General features: G+C 40.5%; 1 protein-coding gene across 1 annotated transcript in view; it reads right to left on the bottom strand.

Moving 5' to 3' along the window:
- Positions 1 to 14,788, bottom strand: part of LOC115107856 (potassium voltage-gated channel subfamily H member 5-like) — a 90,339-nt gene that overhangs the window by 65,980 nt on the left and 9,571 nt on the right. Inside the window, exons 4-6 of the mRNA XM_065008487.1 lie at positions 12,990 to 13,118; positions 9,054 to 9,175; positions 6,271 to 6,654 (exon numbers count right to left, since the gene is read on the bottom strand). Of these exons, the coding sequence (XP_064864559.1) occupies positions 6,271 to 6,654; positions 9,054 to 9,175; positions 12,990 to 13,118 (635 nt within the window). The remainder of the gene's footprint in view (positions 1 to 6,270; positions 6,655 to 9,053; positions 9,176 to 12,989; positions 13,119 to 14,788) is intronic.

Raw genomic sequence — 14,788 nt, 5'->3', positions numbered from 1 at the left:
GGCCCCAAGGCCTAAGTAGCACATTTCAGTGCCTGTCCAATTTAAAGCAAGCCCATCCATATTTTTATCCACACAAATTATCTTGAATAACTTTAAAAAGGTAAAACGAGTATAAAATGTATTGCAAAACAAAACTTTAAGAAAATTGTGTTTTTCCATATACAGTGGCAATAACAAGTATGTGATCTCTTTGGAAATACCTGGATTTCTGCATAAATTGGTCATACAATTTGATCTGATCTTCATCTAGGTCACAACAATAGACTAACACAGTCCGCTTAACTAATAACACAAAAACAATTATACGTGTTCATGTCTTTATTGAACACACCGTGTAAACATTCACTGTGCAGGTGGGAAAAGTATGTGAACCCTTGGATTTAATAACTGGTTGACTCTCCTTTGGCAGCAATAACCTCAACCAAATGTTTTCTGTAGCTGCGGTTCAAACCTGCACAACAGTCAGGAGGAATTTTGGACCATTTCTCTTTACAAAACTGTTTCAGTTCAGCAATATTCTTGGGATGTCTGGTGTGAACTGCTGTCTTGAGGTCATGCCACAGCATCTCAATCGGGTTGAGGTCAGTACTCTGTCTAGGCCACTCCCGAAGGGGTATTTTCTTCTGTTGTTGATTTACTTCTGTGTTCTGGGTCGTTGTCCTGTTGCATCACCCAACTTCTGTTGAGCTTCAATTGGCAGACAGATAGCCTAACATTCTCCTGGGAATTCATTTTTTCGTTGACGATAGCAAGCTGTCCAGGCCCTGAGGCAGCAAAGCAGTCCAAAACCATGATGCTCCCTCCACCATACTTTGCAGTTGGGATGAGGTTTTGATGTTGGTGTGCTGTGCTATTTTTTGTGTGTTCCTTCCAAACAACTCAACTGTAGTTTCATCTGTCCACAGAATATTTTGCCAATAGCGCTGTGGAACATCCAGGTGCACTTTCGCAAACTTCTGACGTGCAGCAATGTTTGGACAGCAGTGGCTTCTTCCGTGGTGTCCTCCCATGAACACCATTCTTGTTTAATGTTTTACGTATCGTAGACTAGTCAACAGAGATGTTAGCATGTTCCAGAGATTTCTGTAAGTCTTTAGCTGACACTCTAGGATTCTTCTTAATCTCATTGAGCATTCTGTGCTGGGATCTTGCAGTCATCTTTGCAGGATGTCCACTCCTAGGGAGAGTAGCAACAGTGCTCAACTTTCTCCATTTATAGACAATTTGTCTTACCATGGACTGATGAACGTCAAGGCTTTTGTAACCCTTTCCAGCTTTATACAAGTCAACAATTCTTAATCTTAGGTCTTCTGAGATCTCTTTTTTTCGAGGCATGGTTCACATCATGTAATGCTTCTTGTGAATAGAAAACTCAAATATTGTGAGTGTTTTTTATAGGGCAAGGCAGCTCTAACCAACATCTCCAATCTCATCTCATTGATTGGACTCCAGGTTAGCTGACTCCTGACTCTAATTAGCTTTTGGAGAAGTCAATACTCTAGGGGTTAACATACTTTTTCAACCTCACTGTGAATGTTTAAATTATGTTTTCAATATAAACAAGAAAAATACAATAATTTGTGTTTAATTAGTTAAAGCACACTGCTTTTCAAGATGGCAGCCGGAAAGTTTGGCGTGTTGGCAGCGGTTTTTATCCACGCTTTTATATTAACGTGTATCGATACTAGCCCCTTTTGTACATCAAGTCGATGTCCTTTTGACAAAGTATGCGTTTTTTTAATCAGAAGATTAGGTTCGAAGACCAGATTGGCACTAAGCATTTTGGCCTCCAAAAGGGTGATTATGGTTGGGGGAAAACGCCAAATAGATGGTACAAACCTAATAATTACCCTATGCCAGTTGCTGTCTGGGGATGTCCATCAGTGCACCGGCCCGTTTTCGAGCGATAAATCCATTCGCTATAATTTAGAGGGTCAGAAGGGAAAGAGCAACAACCATCTCTTTCAAATGCGAGTGCGAATCTTGGAAGGAGCTTCATTGCGGCGATTGGACTGCACAGAGTCAACACTCATCTCAAGTGAACAATTTCAGCTGACAGTTCCAACAGAGGAGGAGAACTTAACTCTAGAAAATGTCATCTCAACATTAGAGGTCTTATTCCTAAGATTGAGGAAATTCGCCTACTCTCCAGTAACTGTAAGGTGGGAGTGCTTTGCTTTACCGAAACATGGTTGGATAAAAAAAATGCTGAGATTGAAGTTGAAAATTATGTAGTAATTAGAAGAGACCACAATCACACAGGCGGGGGAGTTTGTATTTATGTAAAATCAGATATAGGGTTCAACTATAGATCAGATTTAAACCATGATGAGATTGAAGCTGTGTGGTGGAACATTTTATTACTGAAATGTAAAGCTATTATAGTGGGAACCTATTATAGACCAGCACAAGTTTGATGAATTGTTGGAGGAGACTTGTTCCAACTGTACAGACTTAAATCAGAGGTTATTGTTACTGGTGATTTTAATACAGATATGCTCAAAAAGGGCCATGCTACTTTTAAAGCTCTTAATAATTGTTGTAATCTTTTTGCTTTATACCAGCTGATTAATGAGCCCAACAGGGTCTGTCCTTCTACCCAAACCATCATTGACCCTGTGTTGGGTGTCGGATAGATCAAGGATATCAAACAGTGGGGTTGTAAACTATGGGCTCAGTGATCATTCCATCATTTTCTGTAGTAAGAAAGTTCAGAAAACAATTTTTAATTATCATAACTTGTCATTAGGGCTATGACAAATTATAGTGCAGATATTTTTGTTAATTGTCTGAGCAAATTAGACTGGTCTGCTGTATTGAAATGCAAAAAGGTGGAGAAATCCTGGGGCAATTTTAAATAATTGTTTTTACATGCTGTAGATAAGCAAGCTACAGTAAAACAGGTTAGAATTAAGCAAAGAACAGAACCATGGATAAATTATAACATTTTAAAGACAATTAAGCGTAGAAACGAACACTTTCTGGAGTTTAGGAAATCCAGGGCAGATTATATATTTATAGACTATAAGAAATTAAGAAATGAGGTCAACAGGATGATACAGGCCAAGAAGGCCAAGAAAGAATATTTTAATGACAAAATAGTTGAAAATAGGAACAATTGTCTGAAGCTGTTAGGTTATAGTAACAGATTAAAGACCAAAACTCTCAATCTTAGCTTGGACATTGGAGGAAAGGTTACATCAGACAAGACCATGGTTGCAGACAGTCTGAATAGCTATTTTCCAACTAAAGCTAATACATTAGTTAGCAAGTTACCTTGTCAATCAGGTTGCTATGGGGAGAGTCATGTGAGCCCCTTCTCACAGCAGGGGATTCAAAGTAACTGATTTTGCATTTGAAAAGGTGTCTGAGTCAACTGTGCTAGAGAGGCTGAAAGAACTTGACCATTCCAAAGCAACTGGCCGTGACAACATTCCTGACAGATTTCTAAAGGATGCTGCGGTAATTATCACTCCGTGTGTAACTCACATTGTGAATCTGTCTATTGAACTAGGGTGTTTTCCCAGTGAACTAAAACTTGCGAGGGTCATTCCTTTATATGAAAAGGGAATAAGTTAGATCATGGAAACTATCGTCCTGTCTCAATCCTGTGTGTTTTATCGAAGGTCATGGAAAAGATTATGTTCAAGCAGATTGACAGTTATATTTCCTTACATAACCAATTCTATGAGCTCCAATCTGGCTTCAGGAAATCCCATTCCACTGACACCTGTCTACTGTGTCTGACTGATCACATAAGGAAGGAAGTAGATGGAGGGAGATTTTTAGGTATGGTTATCTTAGATCTCCAAAAGGAGTTCGATACAGTGGATCATGACATTCTGTTAATCAAACTAAGGGCCATGGGCTTTAACAACTTAGCAGTAAAATGGTTCAGCTCTTACCTGCAAGGAAGAAAACAGATGGTGGATGTGGATGGGACCCTGTCTAAACCCAAAATCTGTGGGGTACCCCAAGGGAGTGTGCTGGGTCCACTTTTATTTCTATTGTATATAAATGATCTGAAATCTGCATGTACATGTGACCTTTTACTATATGCGGATGATTCTGCACTGTTGGTTTCCCACAAAGACAAAAATGTGGTTGAGAAATCCCTCAGTGCTGAACTTCTGAATGTCAGTAAATGGCTATATGACAATAAGATGTCACTTCACCTTGGAAAAACAGAGTCCATCTTGTTCGGGTCCAAAGTGAAACTGAGGAAATCCCCAGATTTTAAGGTGGTAGTAGGTGACATGGTAGTTGCAGCAAAATAATATGTTTAGTATCTTGGATGTGTGCTAGATAACCATCTGACAGGGGAGAGCATGGCACAAAATGTTATTGCCAAAGTGAACCATAAAATTAGGCTCCTGGCTAGGACCTCCAAATATCTCGATAAGAATGCAATGGGGACATTGGTAGGAGCTCTTGTTCAGTGCCACGTTGACTATGCATCCTCTCCCTGGTACAATAGTGCCCCCCAGATATTAAAAAATAAATTGCAGACATCTCAGAACAAATTCATCAGGATTATTCTTAAACTTCCAGCACTTTCGCATCTTGACTATTCCCACTTTGAAAGGCTTAGATGGCTAAAGTGGAGGAGAGAGTCGCTCAGATAAAATTGTGTCTTGTACATAAGATTGTCCACAGTATGGTCCCCAGATACTTATGTAACTACTTTAACTTAGTAAAGGATAACCATAACTATTCAACTAGAAGGAGTGAAACTGATGTTGTTCCTTTTCGATTTAAAAGTGGTATGGGGAAAGAAACATTTTTATACTCAGCTGCCATTCTTTGGAATAATATTCCAAAGAATTTGCAACTTATAACCTATATAGGTAGTTTAAAGTTCTCACTGAAACAAATGGCTAAGTAGTAGCATGTCTCAAAAGTGAGTGGTAAGATTAAAGTAGGTGGCAGAGAGGGAAATGCTCGGGATAGCATATGGTCTGCATTTGCTCACTAAAGTCGATTACGATGCCGAACTGCAGTCAGATCGAGACCCTGGTGAGGATGACAAGCACGCAGATGAGCTTCCCTGAGATGGTTTCAGACAGTTTGCACAGAAATCCTTTGGTTGTGCAAACCCACAGTTTCATCAGCTGTCCGGGTGAATGATCTTAGACGATCCCGCAGGTGAAGAAGCCGGATGTGGAGGGCCTGGGCTGGTATGGTTACACGTGGTCTGTGGTTGTGAGGCTGCCAAATTCTCTAAAACGATGTTGGAGGCAGCTTATGGTAGAAAAATTAACATTCAATTCTCTGGCAACTGCTATGGTGGACATTCCTGCAGTCAGCATGCCAATTGCAAGCTCCATCAAATTTTAAGACATATGTGGCATTGTGTTGTATGACAAAACTACACATTTTATTACCCATAGCACAAGGTGCACCTGTGTAATGATCATGCTGTTTAATCAGCTTCTTGATATGCCACACCTGTTAGGTGGATGTATTATCTTGGCAAAGGAGTAATGCTCACGAACAGGGATGTAAACAAATTTGTGCACAAAATTTGAGAGAAATAAGCTTTGTGCGTATGGAACATTTCTGGGATCTGGTATTTCAGCTCATGAAACATGTGACACACACTTTACATGTTGTGTTTATATTTTTGTTCAGTGCAAATAGTATATCCCACACATTTATTGTATTGTAATATATGTTTTTCCATATAAGCATGAAGGAAAGGTATGTGGCCAGCTTTGCAAGAGAAGAGAGACTGCATTTATTGTTAGGCTAATAACCTTTTGATCCATCTTCTCCCATTCATACAGGAATTAAAAGGGCAATACTGACAGAGACAAGAGCTTGCCGTCAATGTTGATTCCTACATGCCAAAGCAAGACTCTGTCTATTGGACTTTAAGTGCATCAAAATTGATTGAACAATATCCCAAGCCCTAGATGTCACCGAAAAGCACCCCATTATTGAAATCTTGGCTCAGAGTAATTTTGAAGCTTAATTGCATTCCACCCATGCTGAGGATTCACCTGCTAGTAAGCCTCAGAAGGGAAATGATGCATGTTGCCTGGGAAAGAATCAAGCTAAGACTAAAAGTAAACATATCACTGTGCTTCTCTGACATACTTAGACTTAACAGAGCCTCCCCTTCTACTCTCTGATTTGACTGGGGGACCATAATATAGATCAATCTTTCAGAGGACAAAAAGGTTAAAAAGGTATACTGATTGAGTATGCCCTTGGTCAAAAACTATGGAGAACAACATTTCAAGTATGTTCAGGGCCTACCTCATTTACGTTTTCAAAGGCATTGATGATGTCGTAGGGCAGGCAGGACAGCAGGTCAATGACGAACCAGGTCTTCAGGTAGTTCATTCGAATCAGCTTCGGGTCCGAAATGACCTCTCCACCAGGCCCAACGAAGGTGGTGTGGAAGTTGAGCACAATGTCCACAAGGAAGATGACATCTACCACGCTGTCCAGCACGAGCCAGGCCAAATTGTTCTGCTTGGTCTTGAAAGAGACATTGTAGGGCACCATGATGGCTGTGTAGAAGGTGAGGATGAGGATGACCCAGTCCCAGGTGGTCTTAAAGGTGCAGTAATGGAGGATGATGTGGGGCGGCGTCTTGGGCGCCTCCTGCTTGTACTGGGGGAGAATGTCCGAGCCCAGCTGGAGAGCCTGAGGTCCACATAGAAAAGAGGAAGGCTGTTAAAGTAACCCTTTATATTACAGTACTGTTTCAGATGCTATTTACCTGATATCTACTTGCAGTGCCTATAATAAGTATTCACCTCCATTGTGTTACAAAGTGGAATTGAAATTGATTTAATTAGGATTTTCTTTGTCATTGATCTGCATAGACAAATACTCCATAATGTGAAAGTGAAAAGTACATTGTATAAATGTTTACAAGTAAAAATTAAATATAAATAACTTAAATGTATTGGTTGTAAAATTATTTACCCCCTTTGTCATGGCAAGCCTAAAAAAATTGGCTTAACAAATCACATAATAAGTTGCAGGGGTCAACATGATTTTTGAAAGATTTCCCCATACATACAACCTCTGTAAGGTTCCTCAGCCGAGAAGTGAATTTCAAGCACAGAGTAAACTACTGTCACGACTTCTGTCGAAGTTGGTTCATCTCCTTGTTCAGGCGGCATTTGGCGGTCGGCGTTGCCGGTCTTCTAGCCATCATCGATTCACTTTTCATTTTCCATTTGTTTTGTCTTGTCTTCCCACACACCTGGTTTCAATTCCATCATTACATGTTGTGTATTTAACCCTCTGTTCCCTTCATGTCCTTGTCCGGAATTGTTTATTGTAAGTGCTTGTGCACGTTATTTCTGGTGTGCGACGGGTTTTGTACCCATTGTATTTATTATTCTGTTTACGGTGATTTTTATTATTAAACTGCGCCATTGTAACACAGTTTTTGCTCTTCTGCGTCTGACTTCTCTGCCGCCAGTATGCACCCCTTACAACTACAAAGACCAGGGAACGTTTCCAATGCCTTATAATGAAGAACAGCGATTGGTTGATGGGCAAAAGTAACAAATCAGACACTGAATATAAAAATGGGGTAATTATATTATTGTATGCTAATACAATTGCTCTGTGAAAGTGATTTTGTTTAACAGGTAATAATTATTTTCAATACTGTTGTTATTGTTTTCAATACCTCACCTGGCGAGGATAACGACACTGAGCCTTTTTCTAAAATGTTTTATGAGATTGGAGAACAAATTGAGAGGGATTTTACACCATTCGACCATACAGAATCTTTCCAGATCCTTGATATCCCTTGTCTGCGCTTATGGACTGCCCTCTTACAATGTTTAAGTCCGGAGACAAATGTTGATTTTGGGGTCATTTAACAATTTATTTGTGGATTTTGATGTGTGTCTTGCTGAACATTAGGATAATGTTTTACAGCTTTGTCATTCTATTTTTTTTTAAATCATCTTATTAAATGATTGTCAGAGATGATTACAGACACCTGTGATAATCTGAAGGACCTAAAATGGCCACTAGATGTCTTGTGATAGATTACATAAAATTCTTGAAATATACCAACATTTTGGCAGTTTACTGGTAAACTTCGAAAGTTTCCAGTAATATACCTTTCCTTTGCGACCATACCCAGGACCCAGTGGAAGAAAATTAGCCCCATAACATCAAAGATCCACAACCATATTTTACAGTAGGTGTGGATTTATTTTCAGTTTATGCATCCTTATTTTGATGCAGAACCCACCACTGGTGTGGGTGGCCAAAGAGCTCTATTTCCATGTAATCTGACCATATCACCGGTTCCAATCCAATTGTCAATGCCATTCTGCTAACTCCAGGCATTTACATTTGTTGGATGATATGAAAATAGAGCTCTTTGGCCACGCACACCAGTGCATCCAAAGAAAGATGCATATGCAGAGAAGAAGCCCATACTTACTATAAAATATGGTGGTGGATCTTTGATGTAATGGGGCTATTTTGCTTCTACTGATTCAGGGCCCTCGTTAGGGTCAACGGCATCATGAACTTTATGCACTACCAGGTCATTTTAGTCAAAAACCTGGTTGCCTTACTTCCTTTGAGGGTATTTTCATACATATCTATTTTACCACTTAGACATAAAATCACTTTATAAATCTACTTGATAGTGTATTAAAATGGTCTGAATGTTCGTTTTGGTCCCATATCGCTTGCACCCAATGACTACATCGAGCTTGCAACTCTACAAACTCGTTGGGTGCATTTGTAGTTTGTTTTGGGTATATTTGTAGTTTGTTTCAGGTGTATTTTGGGACATTAGTAACTAAAAGGTGTTTTTTAGTAATTTTCTTTCTAAATAAACAGAGAAGATGCATCTGAACACTTCAATTCATCCTGATGCTGCCATGATTAAGAAAATGTAAATGGTCCAACAGATACGTATGAAAATACCCTCAAATGAAAGGTAACATTCTGAACTGTCGAAAATGCTGTAGTACAGAGCCAACATTTTTTTTATGTATCTTGACTGTCCAAATACATATGGTCAGGATTGTATTATTCTTTTCCAGTGAGATGCTCACCTCAGCCAGTCTGGAGTGCTTGTGGCTGACCTCGTTGACTTGGTTCATGGGCGTCAGCTGCTGCATGTTGCTGCGGCTGTTGCTGGTCAGTGCCCGGGTCAGCCGGGCAAACTTGTTCCATCCTGCCAGAGATGAGCAGAAGTCCATTGAGCAAAATCACCACAAAAAAATAATATTCTCTGACCACCATTGTCTTAATCTTTCACTGCCTCATATTGAGTCTGCTTCTATCATGTATTTACTTAACATCAGAGAGGCCATTAGTAAACTTAAACTGTAGGTCTTCTCTTATGGACAAAAACTTACCGGAAGACCACAGGACACATTTGTGGGCACAATCTGCAGTGACTCTGGTCTCAGAATATAGGGTCTCCCAGCTTCTATAAAGGATATATAGCTAATGGCATACCACCATTTGGTCTATTGCATGGACAAAAGCGAGAATGGTGGGGAAAATTAGGCTGAGGCAATCTAATTCAGATATGATGTGTGTACTACAAAGTGAGTTAGAGGATATAGTTGCCTGATTTGGTCAACTATGAGTTCAACTCGGGATAACAGTTGACACGAAAGTAGCTCACCTTTTAGTAAGGTACATTTCTATGGCAACTAATCCTTAAGAACTAACACTAACCTGCTCTGGGGCAGGCTGACTCAGGGCTGACTCCACTTATCCTGTTTGAACCGTGAGTTGAGGACCAAGGAAATCAGATTCCCTCCCTCGCAATGATTGCATCATCATCCAATTTATTTGATAAAGTCGACTGAATAAATTGTTTTATTTGTGTAAAAAAAAATGAAATATTAAAATACATGCATTCATTACACATTTAGAAATGACAGGATGCATTTGAAACTTCATGCACAGGAAAACTTTATGACTTAATAAAGTTATTTTATCAATAGGAGTGGGAAAAAAGGTGCACCAATGCACACCAAAGATGGCATTAACAATAAGTAATAAAAGAAACCGGGCAGCTCTAATAGCCTATTTCACACCATAGCCTGCTGAATTTGCAAGATAATTTTTATTTTCATGTTGATTTGGCAAATGTGGCACTCACTCGCCAATGGATTGCTGTTTCAGCACTGTCTAAATGGCAAGTTCAGCTTGCTGGTCTTATCCCCGTGTGACATGCGAGCACAGTTACAAGCCTGGCTGGAGTTAACGGCAGGTGGAAGATCAATATCCACCTACATCACATGGATGAAGCCTGAGCTGGAATGTGAAGCTAACTGAAGTTGGCTAGCTTTATAAAATCCTGAGTAGAGATGGCATCGTAGTGTACCACTCTGCTCTCAGTCTATAACCTTACATGTCCCTGTCAACAAGCTACAAACATAACCAACGCTCTTTTCTTCTGGAGCTTTTAGGAAGATTGTAATGCCCTGAGGGACCTAATAAAAGTACAAAATCTCCTTTTGACTTCAAACTGAATGGCAGCATTATGGTGTGAGACATGAGAACCCAGCTGAGCGTCTCGTTTGATGCAATCCCTATCATACATTATTTAACAGCCAAACGTTTTCTTTTTAACCACTCTCCCACAGCTTTGGGAGGCTGATGGCTTTGGCCTTTGGAGTTTTGGAAAAGAGAGATGCGCAGAATGCATAGTTACAAGTCCAGATTTCTCTCAAATCATCGTTGCCTGCTTCTACGCACGCCAATGGTAGGTTTCGCGGATAAAATCTCGTTTGCTTGGATAAATGAAAAAGATCATGTTAAAAGCTCCATTGAAGTCATTTTGGTGAATGTAAACCGATAACAACAAGAACATATGACATCACTAAGCCAAGTCCCTTGTGGACCTTTATTCTCTGCCCATCACCCCGACAATGCAGAGAAAAGCAAGCAGAGCAATACTGAAGCACAGACACATTAAATCATTCAAGGGTTAAGGGGGTGAATTCAACCATGTTCAATGATTGGTGGGGCGGATTAAAATAGTTTGCTGGCCTGTCTCAGCCCTTTCAGTTCAGCACGCAAATGAAGTGTGAGCCATATGGGAGGGCAAAAAAAGTAACTTATTCAGGCCAACCTCTCTAATGCTAACTGTTTGTTCTGTAAACTATGCGTTTCACACAGCAGTGTGCTTGCAAGGAATTAAAGCCCCACTACTTGGTTTGCTATAAAGCTGAGGGATGGCAGTGTTTCCCATTTATGCATTTATAATGTAGATATGCCCCAGGACGTCCCTATCCGCCGGTTGTTTAGAAACAATGCAGTAAATGTTGGGTTATGATGGGGTTACACAGCTCATGAGACATTCTTCAAGATACAATGGTTATGTCATTCATTTAAATGAGAAAAACTGCTGTCAAATATCACAGTGGGCCTTTAAACAAATGAAAATGCGTGTTACTTAACATTCAGTCATCCTGACAGTTGGTGTACGCTATTTGTCCACATAATTAACAGAATGAGGTCCAGTTGGCTGTGAAATGAATGAGCATTCCTTTTGTGATGGACATAAGCAGTTGCATCTGTCACTCCATCAAATATGAAGTGAGTTGTCCTTGCCATCTGCTTGCCATTACATACTTAGTCACACTGCTGCACATGATCCCCAGGGATGTGTCGGTGTGGACCCAGGGGGAGACACACACATCCATCTATTCAGACAAACAACATCTGGGCCAATAAGTACAGTGTGTGGCCATGTCACATGTAGCTACAGTATGACATGTAAACTAAATATGCTTATGTGAATGTTTCCAGAACATTTCATTAGATTGGCAGCAAAGGTGTAAGAACATTGCCAAAAAGTATCAGTATAAACATAAAATCTGTCCAGTTTTACGCATCATCAAACAATGTTTTAGGGTGCTCAGAACATTCCCTTGATGGTGCAAGAATGTTCACAAAAAGCTATTTTGTTGTTCTTCAAAAGTTCCCAAAACATTCAAACAGACTATCGCATATCCTTTGACCGTGATGAAGCCAAATATGTTTTCCTTTTGCTTGGGCCAAGAGGGTAAAGGGTAGCCTCAGCAAGAGGTGGTCTACCTGGCCCAGAAGAAATATAAAAGTGTGTTTAAGATGAGGAACTGAAGATGTCTGCAATGTTTGAGATGGTCTAAACCTCAAGTCACAAGGCAAATTAGAAACTTATCTTTGTCTTTTTAAATCACCAGTTGGTTTCTCTCAAATGAAACACCTTATATATTTTGATCACAGCTCTCTGTTGATATACAAACTACACAGTTTAATGTTGCTGCTAGCAAGAGAGACCAACAAGAGAGAGGAAGGTGGGTGAAGGAAGAGATCTCACACTGCACATAAATCACGTATACCAGAGGAGAGCCCTGTTACTCAGTCTTCCATTCTATAGAAAGAACCAGGGCCAGACATAAGCAGGCAGCTTATCTCTCTTGCAACACTCATCTTCTGCTGAAGTTTGTGGCCTCAAGTGCATAACATCTGATCTCCAAGAAGCCCTCTGCTATCAACTTTGTAGTGATTAGTTAAAAACATCTGTGGCTTGTAAGATGCCAGGACATCCCTTCCCAAATAAGGGCAACGTGCAAAGCCTTACAGCATAACTAACGACACCTCTCACCCAATCCATGACCAACGCAAACTTCAGACCCGGATACAAAGCCCCACTTTACAGAACCACCAGAACACAAAAAAATAAACATCCAAGCAACCACCTACTGAACAAGGGACAACAGCATGTTCTATTAGTTGACAGGTAACAAACTCTTAAAGGATGTGCGAGTCGTATACACATCCCAAATCCTCAAACAGGTCCTGGGCCAATAATAGATTCTTTGAATACATAAAGAAAGCCCACACACAGTATACCAGAGCTGCTTGGATGTCATCCACAACACACTAGACAACTTTACGGCTGCAATAGCCTTCATTAGGTCACGTGGGAACACAATATACTTTGTTCAGGCTTTTTACTTAATTAATATTAGGTCTCTCACCCTTGGTGGATTCGTCCTCAATAGGCTGCTTGAAGACAGTTATGTCTTTGAAGGTACACAGGAACAGAACCACCTTGTCGTTCTCGTTCCTGATGGGAGCCACCTGCATGTAGAGCCATATGGGTGTCCCTGCAGGGTAAAAGAGGAGAAGGGAACCAAGGAAGGAGTGTAAAAGGCTACATAAGAGGAAAATATGTGGTATCATTAGGTCATCTCTGGTACTTCTTTCTATTTAAACACAAATGGTAACTACAGATGTAGGCTCTTAATTTGAGCCAGTTTACTACAGCAGGAATATAAACCTGCAGCAACAGAAAATTATTATGTGGACTATAATTATGTGGACATTTTTTGTCGTGGTTCATACATTTTTCATAAGGGGAAATCAATTCTGAAATTTCTAAGTGGAAATTAAACTTCAGAAGCTTTTTAAAACCTAATACACTACAAGTTAAAAAAAATCCTGCATTGCACAAAAGTTATCCTACAACAGGGTGATCAAATTAAGATCCTACATCTGTACCTGGTACTAAATGGAGCCTATTGGGGCTTATTGCAATAGATCCCAATGAATACCAAAGAAACAAAGTGTTTTGTTCATAAACTCAGCAAAAAAAGAAAGGTCCATTTTTCAGGACCCTGTCTTTCAAAGCTAATTCGTAAAAATCCAAATAACTTCACAGATCTTCATTGTAAAGGGTTTAAACACTGTTTCCCATGCTTGTTCAATGAACCATAAACAATTAATGAACATGGAACTTTTATTAAGACACTAACAGCTTACAGACGGTAGGCAATTAAGGGCACAGTTATGAAAACTTAGGACACTAAAGAGACGTTTCTACTGACTCTGAAAAACACAGAAAGAAAGATGCCCAGTGTCTCTGCTCATCTGCGTGAAATTGCCTTAGGCATGCTGCAAGGAGGCATGAGGACTGCAGATGTGGCCAGGGCAATAAATTGCAATGTCCGCACTCTGAAACGCCTAAGACAGCGCTACAGGGAGACAGGACGGACAGCTGATCGTCCTCGGAGTGGCAGACCATGTGTAACAACACCTGCACAGGATTGGTACATCCGTACATCACACCTGCGGGACAGTTACAGGATGGCAACAACAACTGCAGAGTTATACCAGGAACGCGCAATCCCTCCATCAGTGCTCAGACTGCGCGCAACAGGCTGAGAGAGGCTGGACTGAAGGCTTGTAGGCCTGTTGTAAGGCAGGTCCTCACCAGATATCACCAACAACAAAGTCGCCTATCGGCACAAACCCACCGTCACTGGACCAGGCAGGGCTGGCAAAAAGTGCTCTTCACTGACGAGTCACGGTTTTGTCTCACCAGGGGTGATGGCCAGCGAAGAGCTCGGATCTCAATCCCATTGAGCACGTCTGGGACCTGTTGGATCAGAAGGTGAGGGCTAGGGCCATTCCCCCCAGAAATGTCTGGGAACTTGCAGGTGCCTTGGTGGAAGAGTGGGGTAACATCTCACAGCAAGAACTGGCAAATCTGGTGCAGTCCATGAGGAGGAGATGCACTGCAGCACTTAATGCAGCTGGTGGCCACACAAGATACTGACTGTTACTTTGGATTTTGATCCCCCTTTGTTCCAGGACACATTATTCCATTTCTGTTAGTCACATGTCTTTGGAACTTGTTCAGTTTATGTCTCAATTGTTGAATCTTGTTATGTTCATAAAAATATTTACACATGTTAAGATTGCTGAAAATAAATGCAGCTGACAGTGAGAGGACGTTTCTTTTTTTGCTGAGTATATATAGTATATATATAGTTAA

The sequence above is a fragment of the Oncorhynchus nerka genome, linkage group LG24 (genome assembly GCF_034236695.1).
Source record: "Oncorhynchus nerka isolate Pitt River linkage group LG24, Oner_Uvic_2.0, whole genome shotgun sequence".
NCBI lineage: Eukaryota > Metazoa > Chordata > Actinopteri > Salmoniformes > Salmonidae > Oncorhynchus > Oncorhynchus nerka.
The sequence above is the reverse complement of the archived record's forward strand: the minus strand, read 5'-3'. Positions and strand labels throughout refer to the sequence as shown.